This window comes from Opisthorchis viverrini (assembly GCF_000715545.1).
Source record: "Opisthorchis viverrini unplaced genomic scaffold opera_v5_155, whole genome shotgun sequence".
Classification (NCBI taxonomy): domain Eukaryota; kingdom Metazoa; phylum Platyhelminthes; class Trematoda; order Opisthorchiida; family Opisthorchiidae; genus Opisthorchis; species Opisthorchis viverrini.
The window spans coordinates 351,804-364,566 of record NW_008751811.1 but is presented as its reverse complement, the minus strand read 5'-3'; the positions used below and the strand labels follow the sequence as shown (position 1 = coordinate 364,566).

General features: G+C 44.0%; 2 protein-coding genes across 2 annotated transcripts in view; one reads left to right on the top strand and one right to left on the bottom strand.

Annotated features, from left to right (window-relative positions):
- Positions 1 to 1,676: 1,676 nt before the first annotated feature.
- Positions 1,677 to 10,943, top strand: T265_07006 (hypothetical protein; the record flags this gene model as incomplete). Its single annotated transcript, XM_009172427.1, has 6 exons — positions 1,677 to 1,800; positions 3,191 to 3,322; positions 6,373 to 6,527; positions 7,435 to 7,645; positions 8,495 to 8,621; positions 10,730 to 10,943. The coding sequence occupies 6 exons, from the start codon at positions 1,677 to 1,679 to the stop codon at positions 10,941 to 10,943; spliced, it is 963 nt and encodes a 320-aa protein (XP_009170691.1).
- The window catches only part of T265_07004 (hypothetical protein), a gene marked incomplete at both ends in the record, with an annotated part of 83,805 nt that continues 78,668 nt past the window's right edge, over positions 7,627 to 12,763 (bottom strand). Inside the window, one exon of the mRNA XM_009172425.1 lies at positions 7,627 to 7,677. Coding sequence (XP_009170689.1) covers positions 7,627 to 7,677 — 51 coding nt within the window. The remainder of the gene's footprint in view (positions 7,678 to 12,763) is intronic.

Here is a 12,763-nt window from a genome sequence, read left to right as displayed (position 1 = left end):
TTATATATATATATATATATATATATATATATATATAAACTATGAACCGTTAGCTGGCCGCATAGTTGACTTTAGAACTCACTGCTCCTGTTCACCCTGTGGTCTTATTCCCTCCGGTTCACACCGGGTACATTGCATTCAGGTGAATTCACATGCGGATCAGCGCAAGCCGCATATGACATTACCAATTGTGCGCGGATGCCCATCGACTTCGTTCAGTGTGATAAATGGACGCCAGCCCAATGTTAAACTCTCTCAGTCTTGACCGTTTTCACCTTTTGGAACACTTGATCGCGCGCGAACTACTATTAATGACCCATACTCGGAGATTCATAAGTGAGTTGTGGCATGGTGACACATTCACCAAAATCGACCCCTATTAATTAGTCATGTCACTAGAGAGGTACGATTACTGACCCTACATGTATCCAACTGATACTGCTCTGTAAGGCCATCTGAAACAAACCGGTGTACTGGATATCTTGTCTGTATGGCCTTTTGAGTACCTCAGGCAGCACGTACTGGGTATAACCCCTTGAAGTCGATTTCAATAAGTGGTAGTGAGCTTCGGTTACTAAACGCTTTTCATCTTCCCGTTTTCGTGATTACCGGTCATACCCGCCCTTTGTTTCCCTTGTTTTAGGTTGGCGGTCGGGCGCTGGTTCTCTTTCTCATTGTTATACCGCACAAGGAACTTCACACTGATTCTTCTGTGTTCTGGTTGTTTTTTGTTTGGAGTACCATCGAAGTGCAGCGGTATGTGTCTTGTGTTTCGCGGTTCTTTATTTTCTTTGGAAATTTAGGCGTTTTACCAGCAGTAAAACTGTTCTTGGATGTTGTTCAGATAAATGTGACTTGAGTGGTAAGAATTCTAGCCGGAATTAGGGTTTCACGAATTTGCTTCTAGTTTAAATTCTGTAGGCTGTCCGAACTGGGTAGTCTCTACACAATCAGACGTTATTTAGTGATGCTTCACTTGCACTGATTTTGCAACAGCCCGATTGTTACAATGACAATATTGTGCTAAATCATAGCTAGCTACTTCTGTCTTCGACTCATTAGAAAAGTATGACAGTGCTTTGCTAGCAACCCCAACAGCACGTGACCACCGGCGGTTTTCGTGTAGATGACGACAGTTCTTTCGTAGCGAATTTTCCCACCGCATGTGATGGGTGAACTATCGTATCCACAAAATGTGATAACGACATTTTTGATAAGTCAAACATCTTTCGGCGCAGATTCATCTTAGGGTTTTTTCTCGAATATTCTGCATGGACCGTGGAACTTCCTAGGAACCTTGATGTTCAATCTTTTCTCCGTTATAGCTACGCTTTCTACATTTGTTCACTGTTGGGATACAGAAACGGACTTCTCACCTACCTTCGATACACGTCGTGGATCCCCCTGTACCCGATTGGCTTCATGTGTGAAGGCAAGTTTTTTTCAACTTCCGTTTCCCATCATCATCGACAGCATGATATCAGTGTCCAACACTGGTGCTTCGCTGCCGTACAACTATGGTTTGTTTGAATACCTTATTGTGAAGGGAAGAATAACAGTGGACGGGAAAGGGACTTAGTGCTAGCTTAATTCAACCATTCGGCAGTTCCTACTTCCAGGCACTCATTCAGGACCGAAACTGATAACACGAACGCCATCATCATAGATTAATTACCATGTTTTGCAGCGTCTACAACCGAGCACAGTTGGGATCACGCAGTCCCCATCCTGGAAGGCGAGTAGCACCGACAGCACCAAAGCCTTTCGTACTCTCTTTCATGCCCCTCTGCCAGCTCAAGGGTTGGCCACCTCTCTGCCACTCATTCGCTTTTTGTTCGAATACCAGCCCGTTTTAGATTATGCGGTATTTAGATATCCGTTTAGAGTAGTTGGATGTGTGCGTATCGTTGCATGTTTACAAGACAACCGACTACAAAACTTCACAGAATGCCGCCACACAGAACGCTGGATCGTTTTCTTGTGATTGATTGTTGCGCTTACTGCTACCACATTTAAATCAGCTCGGTGCTTTCCGTTAGGGTTTACTGAGGTGAGCCCATCTGGATCACACCAGCAATGGCCTCTTTCGATCACTTGTAGTCGTATCATTTATTTCAATACAACAGTCCACCTGCGAGAAAATCGCTTCAAAAACTGCTCCTGAGGGTGCTTCTTATAATCGACATTTGTTTAAGGCTGTCCACCGACCTCCTTTCTAGCCTAATGACTTTTCGGTTGTCTAAGTATACTTTAATACGTTTATTTGTTATATGTTCCATGCTGTTAGCCGCCCAACAGAATTCAGGAAGAGCTCACTGAATTGATGGAGTGGTTTAGCAGCAGTTTTGCCGGTGAAAGCCGCTCAACGCGACCGCTGACCGATCGGCCTAGGTCAGTTATGGTGAAGTATTAGTATGCCGTTTTATTTTTAAGTATCTATGGGATCTATAGAATTCGTATTCACGTCACTGGTTTGAACGGTCTTATCCTAACGCAGTTGTTCTGGTCAGGTCACACGAATGCGGAGCGCTCGATTTGAAGCTCGCCCTTGTTACGTCTTATCCTTGACCGTGTCCGGATTTGCATGGTGGCAGTAATTAGCTCTAGCGTGAGCTACTGAATGAGTCTTGCTTTTCGATTTTCCCGTTTTATATTTGGATGGAATGGGTTGAAATAGACCAATCTACATGTCTGCATAGTTATCATACCGCAGTCTGGTGCTTTATTCTCACTAAGTAATTCGCTTAACTTAGTCTTTGGAAGAAAGGACTATCTGACTCCTCCAGAGGATGACTTTTATTCAGTGGAGCGCTGCAAGTTGGCGACAGATAGCAGCTTGTCAAGTCGCAATTTTCACTCCCTCTGGCAAACGATCTTTGTGAGTCGGTGGCCTCTAGGACACTAAATTGTGTTTTACCACTCTCGTCCACATATTTTAAAGGTACAGGAGTGAATAAACTTGGTAAACAAGCTTTTCTTACAAATCGTCCTGGAGCAAATTTGCCTTAAACCAGTTACGTGTGGAGCTCGGTGAAATCCTGTTGGTCAAGCAGCTGCCAATTTTAGCAAAAACCCGTCTGTGGCTGGGCACCAGGAGTTCACTCTGTTCTTTATCAAATAGCATGCTTTTCAGGTAGAACATGAAAATCTTCTATTTTTCATTTACACTCACCATCCCTCTCGTTTTCAGGCAAACTAATCGTCCGTGCCCTTCCTTGGTTAGCAAAATCACGACGATTTAGCTACTCCATGCCGAACGCGCTCAATATGGCTTTCGATTTCCCCCTATTCCTCCACACTTATTTAGTCGGAATGACAGCGGGTATGTTGGTTTCTTTTCTTTGTTCACCCTTTCCATTCCTTTCATTAACAAGTGGTTTTTTCACCCTGTCCTGTGTATGGGGTCAGAAAATTAGGATTGCCCCCAGCTACACTAGCCTCCCACACTTCTCACTAAGTTCCTCTACGAACACGAAAGCTATGCGATAGCTGGCATCTAACAGGCCTAGTCCGAGTATGCTTAGTGTCCCACGGCATAAAGCATCTTGGATCAGTTAGCTGCAGTGATCGCTCCGAAGTCCAAGGTTTACTGGAAACGCCACATACTGAACTTCCTCCCGGATGCACGGCGGTGCTCATTTTAATTATTGTTTACGTCTCCCGAAGGTACCGCTTCTAATGCTTTGTATGACCCGCTTTGTTAAGCTTGTGAGTTAGAGAGATTCCGCTTATTGCGAATTCGGCTTTTAGGTTATCCCGAGAATCAGATCCAGGCATGATTCGAATAGAAGTGAGTGCTTCAAAAAGATCGACGTTTAGTGATAGGGCCTCACTTTCGATAGCCAGTGACTATGTTAACAATTGAACTCCAGGGTTGTTTACTGCTTCCGGAATTTAGGGCAATATTCCAGCCCTTGTGGGCTGGCTACAGATGAAAGTTATCTTTTGTCCAATCAGACCTACAACTGTCTGGTGACGGGCCATAAACCGCAAACAAGGAACGACTTGACAGGTTCGCATGGAAATTATCGACATGAATATCGGTCACGTTTGAGGATATAGTCGGGTGAAGAAAGCTCATCCAGAGACTGAGAGATGTACCAGCGCCAGCGCAACCCGCTGCGAAAGCTTTAGAATCTCTTGGTGTTATAGATAGGGATGTCGTATGTTCGGTCTTGTATTTGCAGCAGACTTCCAGGTATAATTTACCTAATGTGCGCTGGACCCGCATATTCTCCTAGTCCTCAGGAAACCAAACGATAGAAGCTGCGGTGGTATGTGGTGTTACACAAACCTTTACCTCACAGTAAGGTGTCTCAGTGATAACATTTCTTTCATCCCTTGTTTGTAATAGATGATCATAGATGATCGACGATGTCCTTTGTAGCCATTTCTGCTTATCAGATACCAAAAGCTCATCAACCGAACGACCTTCCGGCGCATATTTCAAGTTATTTATCGTCGGATACTGGTTCACGAATTTAGGTCAGTAGAGAGGCAAACCGCGGCTATCGTAAAATCAATACAGTAAGTTCAGCCTCGAGCAATCGGAGGCACTGAATACCCTTCATTTGATTCATGAAAACGGTAAAAGATTGCGGGATGTTACTTTCTCAGGCAATTACTTACGGTTGCTACTTGCTCACAACACGCCGTAATTTACGAAGTTACATACTCACGAATGCAGAGATCAAAAGTTGTTAACACATCGGAAGCTGCTCTAGTTACCTCTGGGTGACCAAGAGTTTGCTGACCCTGGCTTGCAGTACGCGGTAAGCTGCGAATCGCACAGGGTCTACCGACTTACCTGGTGTGAAAAGTCCAAGTAAACTTTCTGTCATCTGCACGTGCGGTTCTTTACGGTTTCTATTTAGATTACTGCAGTTTTATAGGATGCTCAGCTTCATGTGATTGGCTTTTAAAATGAATAGCATTATGATTTTACATTTGAGCTTGTTCTATTCGCGATGGTTAGATCGCTGGCGAAAGGTATCTGTTTCCGGTAGTCATCAGGCTGTATACCGTACTCAGTTTAACTGCTCATGTTTGTAATCACCCATCAATGTCCTCGCTACTGGAAGCCCATTATTTTGAGTATTTTCACTCAGGCTATGGTGCACTATGTTGTTAAGAAGCAAGTTACATCTCCGGCTCCAGTTTTTTGCACCTAAACATAGCTGTTCACAGAGAAACCTAGCTAGAATGTTGTGCGAACATGGAACTTCCCTTGTACGGACACTTTCGCACCGCCAGTTTGAGCCCTTAAGCTAACTTAATGCGGGCGAGATGGCTCAGTGGTTATGGAGCAAATTTACTGACCGGAAGGCCCGTGGTCGTGGTTCGAACCCCTGCATATCGACTTCCCCTGTCTATGCTTGGGCAACCTGGCAGTGTCCCCACCCTCATGCTTCCTTCGGGTGGCATGGCATGGAGTCACCAAAAGGGTGCTACAGCTGAACGATGACTTAATGCTCCATTTTTAGAGTGAGAAGAAGAGGAAATAGTTGGTACGCTATCCCACCTACTTGATGACATCCCATGTGACGATTCTTTTGCGAATACGACACTGCGGCTGCGCACGAAGATTGCAAACCTTGAGCTAATAACACCTCAATATGACAGCCACCTCTCTAGCTTAGGAGACAATGCTCCCTATGGTCATCAGTTTTTTTCAAGCCATCTCCTGTGCAGATCCCCGAACAACCTTTATACGAGCACATAGTGCAATGGACTCGACCTACCCAGCAGTTTCACACCGATTTATTAGGTAGCACCCTGTTATCCTGAGAATAATATCAAAGACTACATTTGCATCCACTCCTTGTGCTCTTTTTTCACCCGTATGATCCTTGTTTCCGATTCGTTCGTTATCGTACCTCAACAATGATTAGATTGCTGTTCTGTGAATTACTGTCCTCCGCTCTACAACGTTCCTATTTACAGTCTCTAGGTGATTTACGGACATCCAGACCGAAGATAGCAGCATCGAGGAGAAACACCTTGAACATTGATTTCGCTTTATTAGTATCTCTGAGCTCTAGTTCGATTAGTTCGCTTCAAACTAGTTCCTCTCTGCGGCTGAATAGATGAGGTACCAAACGACACGTGAATAATATCATCTGTCGTTGAAAATTTATTCCGAATTTCTGTCACAAAACCGTTCCAGTAGTTGGAATTTACATTTAGCGTTTGGTTTTTGAAGCGCGTCTTCCATTGGTTCAATTAACCTAGGATTTTATAATTTGTCAGCTTTCTGATTGCTCCAACACATCCTCATCTCCCGTTACATATGTCCAGATCCCTCTGGGGGTCAATCGACCAATATTGTTCTATCGCATACTCCATCTGACGTCTTTGTTTGTCCCACCACAGTTTTTTATTTCCTGATGCGATACATGTATGGTCAACGCCGTCGCGTCCTCGGTCCACGTCCTCGAGTTGGGGCTGATCAGATGGGCTTTTTCTCCTATATTCCGTTCCTTCGGTCCATGGTCGGTTCAAAATCGTCCGCGTCGCCAAAACCACGCGTGAGTTCCGCTAGGAGATACGACCGTCTGACGAGTTCACCAGAGCTGCGCGAATCATACTGAAAACTACTCGTCTCATTTTTCGTGGGTACCTTTCCCGCAGCCATATGCATCAATTCTGGAGACTAATCGAAACAATGTGTGCCCAACCTGTATATCATGTCTCCTCCAAGCTTTTTGTGATATCTCGTTTGTTTTCCAGTATCAGAAATATTGATCATTGTATTCACCGGAACTCCAAAGCTAGACTGTCGGTCAGGGTTACACTTTTTTGTGCGGACGCCGTTAGTTTTTAGTACAATCAGGACATTACCAACCCTCCTAGTAGCAATATATGCCTAGTCTATTTCTAAATCCTTGGCCCACCTGTAGGCGTTTCAACTAAAGTCTATCCGCGATGCATTCCACCGTGTCAATGTACAAACATTTACCAACCAACCGCCAATATAGTAGCAGACAGATTGCTGCTTCCTAAATTTCATGATAACGTCGATGATTTACTCCGATCCACACTTTCGAGAACTAGTTTGACAATCAAAGTGAAGATAAAACGTTCTCGTGAGCAGTTAGGCAGTTCGTGTTATACTATGGGGGTTGGTCGATTGCACAACATCCTTCGTTCCCCTATAAACGAGTACACAAAGTTCATCAGTGGTTAGCGGGGTCATTTTTAACAAAGTTATGGTGGGTACGTTTGAACTTGCTGCGACTTTTGGTATTCAAAACTATCTTCTCAAAGCAGCCGGTAAATAACTGAAGCCCATAGCGTGATAGTTATGGAGTCTTCCGCGAATATCGATGACTATTCGGGTAGAAAATCCGATTAATAACCAGTAGTCCAACCTACTCGGTGGTTGGTTATATCGTGAACCTACAATCATCCTGAATGTCACTTGATGAACTTCAGTTTTCTACTGGATCTGAGAGCGGTACGGACAATTCTAGGGTGATAGAAGTTTATGAATCTACTTCAAGAATGCCTAGTATTGGAACAGCTGAGAAATGTAGGTCCCACTCTCCTTTGGCGGTCGTCGTGAACGATGGCAGAACGACAATCAGCCTTAAGGCCGAGCATTCTGCTTTTGTCTTCACACTAAACTCACTTGATAGAAGGTGGGGTGGGTGGGATTACTACAAAGTTTCTCAGGAACTGCAAAAGAAAACTGATCTGTACAAATTTGCACAAATTTGAAGGCGATCTGACTAATTATTGTAATTTAACCAGTATTTCTGAAACAGTGGAAGGAGTAGTTAGACAGGGTGATGTGTCAAACTGAACTTGACACCCCAAGCCTCATGCGCTTAGGCAGGCGCTTAACTCACACTTCGTGCAATAGCTGAGCGTCTATTGTGCTCTACCGTGCATGTGTTCTGCACATTATGTAGAAGAATATCAATATGCCATTGATTATTCGGGACTCATTTGGGTCTCCACTTCCAGGACTTTTATCCGGTATATGGACTGGCAAGGAAACATTCGGGCATATCGTTATTCAAGTCAGGAACCGACTATCTCAGCTTCCGACAACTGCCTAGTAATATCAAATGGGACAAGATCTTGAGCGAACTCTGCGGAATTGAGAAATCGTCCCGTACTGCTTATATCAAGAACAAAAGAAACTTCACTGAATATTTTCGCAACGGAATCTCGGTAGTCTGTGTTGCATAAATGTGTAGTGGATACATAAATGTGGATACATCGAGTCCCAATCTCCAGAAATCCCGTCATCACCTTGCGGATTACTAATGGCTGGTTGTGCAGGCAAGCACAATCGAAATGTGATGAGCTATCGGATAAGTCCACTACTTCAGACCCCACAAATTTGTTGACTGTATATAGGAAGATAGATATTGATGAATGTTGGCATCAGGTGACTAAATGTGAGGCCTGTACAGCAAAACTCTATTTTAAGCTCTGGACGGCCTCGGTAACACCTGACGCCACCCATTTGACGTTTCATCGGCAGTCTTGCATTCTTTGGTGGATATAAAACGACGATTCACCGGTCTTCGTAATCAGCAATCGAACGATGCCACGGATATTTGGTACAGCAAGGATTTGTTCTGTCTGGTTGTATCACCTCAGCCTGCACGGTGTGTTCTAGGTACATTGGTGATGGGAAACAGAAGTTAAGCAAATCTTTTGGAATCGGATAGTATCAGGTAGACCGTCATTATTGTAGAGCCGTGAGATAGCATTACATCATGAAAATGATTGGGATTCGCTGGGAAAATGTTGCAGTACTCCACTACACAATTTTTCGGCAAGCAAAATAGATAGACGAGATTTGAAGGCCGTAGCGTGCCGTTAGTCTCTGAAGACATGCGGTTTCCCACTATAATGTTATATGACGAGACCGGTTGTGTTGTTTCTTGTGCATACGAAGCAATGAGAGTATTCTGTAGATGGGGGGGGGTACCCAGATGCATTGGTGTGTGTAATCACATTCCTCGGTCCATTTAAGCCGTAGGTTAGATAGGTATATATGACAGCATTTGTTTCATGAAAACGACTAGCGAATGTGGGTTCAGGCTTAGGTTTTGTCTCGTTATCATTCATGGATCTGTTTGAACAGGCTAGACGCGCTCCAGTTGTAACCTGCTTTGGAAAATAAACTGTTAGACGGTTGTATTGTCACTTATCCTGTCACTGATTTTGCATAGCTCAGACGCAGAGGGTACTGTTTCGTCTGTGAGCACGTTAAATAATGTTGGTTAAATCTAGGCACGGCTCATTCGTTGCTGCGAATCCTAGATGTGGCCATATCACAGCATGCTCCTCGAGATAAGAGTCCATCGGTTACCACCTGGTTGCAGACGTCACTCTCAGTTCGACTGATGTGTGCCTCACGGTCGGTTTTCCTCGAATACCATCACTCCTAAATCAGTTGAGTTTCTATGCCATTCATCTGAATGCATCATTAAACGTTATTTTTAAGGAAGGAGTGAACAGCGCTGCACCTGCAGAAGGATGGCCACTGTATTGCAGTGTGAATTATGGCAACTCATTCTTACTCACACTGATATTAGTAGCTAAAAGTGCGATAAGGAATAAGTACAGCAGATAGTCCCATTTGTGCCATTAAACCGAGGGCTCCAGGTAGATCCCAGAGGGGTCTCTTTGTACCGAAGGTCGTCTCAGGGAATCTGCATGGCTCTAAGCGCTGTATTTTCTCCATCGAGAAAAATTTGAGCCTTGAACTGGTCCCCGAAGGACGTGTCGATGACTTGTTTTTTATTTGGTTCGTCAAAAAATTGCGTTCACACACTTGTGCGTTCAGTGTTTGGGAACGTATTCCAATGTAAATGACAACAGTGCATGAAGATACTCGTTTCTGCAAATCAGTCGGTCTCATTGACGAAGTTTTGTCACGGTCAAAGAGTGCGAACATGCGTGCATGTTATCTTCGGTACTGATAAATTAGTAGTTTTTGTTCAGGGCCATAGGGATCTTCACATATAAATAAGCACAGGGACTGCTTCAATAACTTTGTATGCACATTCCCGTCGGCTTAGCAATCCTCCTCTCTTGTCCTAACTTAATACATGTCATGGTGGGACGCCAGCCAAGACTGTATCATAACAGCGGATATCCTTGGGTGTATCTGAATCGGCGTTCCGGGCGCCCAGCCTTCGCGACAAGTTTGTTAGTCCTAATATACTGCCGTACACTGGACGCATCTGACTTGCCACGTCCGTGCAGACGAACGAGTGACTAGATTGCTGGAATCCTGGTACGTGCGTCAGAAATTCCCGGTCAGATGGTGTCACGGAAACCTGAAACATGTCAGATAACTTTGGTTATTGTGATTTAGTCACTGGACGTGTGGATTTGTATTAACGTTCGATTAACCTGTACTAGGGTCGAAGGAAATGATGGTTACATGCTCGTTTCATCCTTCAAAAGTTTGAATTTTGACATGTCAGGGGGTGTTCAATAGAAGGGGGTGGCGTAGGTGGAGATTATACCAGTACGGTATATGCTTACTCTTAGTCGGACGAAGAATCCTGATTGAGAATACTGATACTGGTGCAACCAGGATAGTTGCTACCAAACTCGCTCTAGTCGTGTATCTTTCTGGTAACAGATAGTACACAAATTTTGCAATTCGCCGAACGTTTTTGTGTTTGAGCCGTAGCAGAATAAACATCCCTCTGAGGCTTTTCTCGCGTTATTAATCTGGAAAATGTGAATTTTTTAGGTGTCGTCCTCTGGTCTGTATGAAGCAGGCCCAATTAAAGCCAACTTGGATAATCGTTTTCCTGTATCCCCCTTCGGTGCACAGCTGCCATGCAACCCGAAGGAAGCATGAGGACGAGGAGACTGCCAGGTTGTCCAAGCCTAGACAGGGGAAGTCGAGATGCATAGGTCGGGTTCGAACTACGGACCTTCCGGTCGGTAAATTCGAGCTGTAGCCACTGAGCCATCTCGCCCATCTCATCTGTATATAGTCGATAGGTTAGCGTAGACAAATTAAGAGATACTAGCCAGCGAGAAAAGTATCACTGCAAGTTTGTCTTAGCACACTGAGATGAGATCCCATACACAAGAAAACGCTGTTTAGGGCTGTCAAACCGCTTATTGCTTGATGAAGAGGATTGTGTACTAGATAAGAAATATCATCGCGAGGATTCTTTGCTCGTCACCAGTTACCTCACTGATGTATTTGAAAAGGGATTTTCTAATTCCATGTATGTTAAGGACACCTATAATTTGACGCGTCTGGTAAAACAGCGAATTTCGAAAATTTATTCTCGACACAACAGTCTGCACGTTTCGCGTATGATGCCAACAATGATGTTTCACCGAGCGGAGATGATGATGGCGAAGGCAAACAACGTTTTTTAAAGAGGATGTCATCTGTCTGTCGTTTTGCCTATCAGTGGCCTGTCTTAAAAACTCAGCAGACGAAATATAAATGCCACTCAAGCGGAAACTTCCTCTGACGTGATACCGTGCGGCTTGAACTTGGTTGCTTTCCCTTCATGCGCGGTGAAAAATAATCACTGAATTTTATGAGTGCGGAATTTAGCATGGAGAAGAGTATCGTAGGTCTGATTGACAGTTACGCATACGCTCCCAGAAGCACCGAATTTTGGCAGCGTTGTGAAAACTGAACAATTACTGTGGCAGGTGGAATTCAGGAAAAATAATGTCTGTTAAATGCGTGAAACCATTTATTGGGATATCCAAATCCCTCATCAACAGTTAGCGATGTCAGCTTTACACTCCTGCCCAGTCGCACCTTGAACAACTACGAACTTGCATTGAAGCAGTTCGCTTGTTCGTACCTGGTAGTGGAATCAGATCGTGACAATAAAACTGCGTAAATCTGACATCTAACAGTGTGCATTAGTCTCCACTATACCTGCTACATGCGCTTAATGTTCAGCTTAATTCGGTTTGCCCATTAAGCCCATTATCGTGTAGTGTTTATGCACTATAGTACGGAAACGGAGCCGACTAGTTGCAGAACGAATGCATTAACCTGTCACAGTGCAAGATGAGAGGAACATTCGCAGCTCTACTATTTACATTCTGGTTTGCCTAGTACGCTAAGCTGTTTCATAGGCAAGGCGTGAACTTATGTTTCTCATGATGTCAAAAGATTTGACGATAAAGGGTATTTTTCGAATCAGTGATTATTGAGAAACTCTGGAATCAGTAAAACCGTTACATTTGTTGTAAGAGCATCATCAGAACTTCTGAAGGACTGCTGGTAACAGAGGATTATGTTTTCACTAGGCTGATGCTCTTTTGCGGAACTAATATTAAAAATTCATCACCTAAAGTAGTTTAAGAACGGGAACTAGCCGTCTTTTATGACTGTGAATTTTTACTAAAGTTAAATCATTTCACGGATCTACTTTCACGCTTTTCGCTGTTTCTTGGTCCTAAAGGTTCGGGGCAATTTAACCACAAATCTTGCGATGAGGTATCGCATCATCGACTTTCGGTGGAGCATACTGCTGAATCAGTAAATTATTCCACCTATTTGGTATGGGTTAGGTATACAAATTGGCGCCCGACCATCCTTGATATCAAACTAGAATATCTGTAGTTCAAATTCAACTCTGACGTCTGGACTGCTCCTAGTCAGTCATGGGCGACCTAACAGTATCTCATCGCTGGTGTCTCCCTCAGATGGCACGATAGCTGTGGCCCGAAGTCGTGTTGCAACTGTGCATCTGGATACAGGACGTTGAAGTGGCCACATACCGGAATGATATCGAAG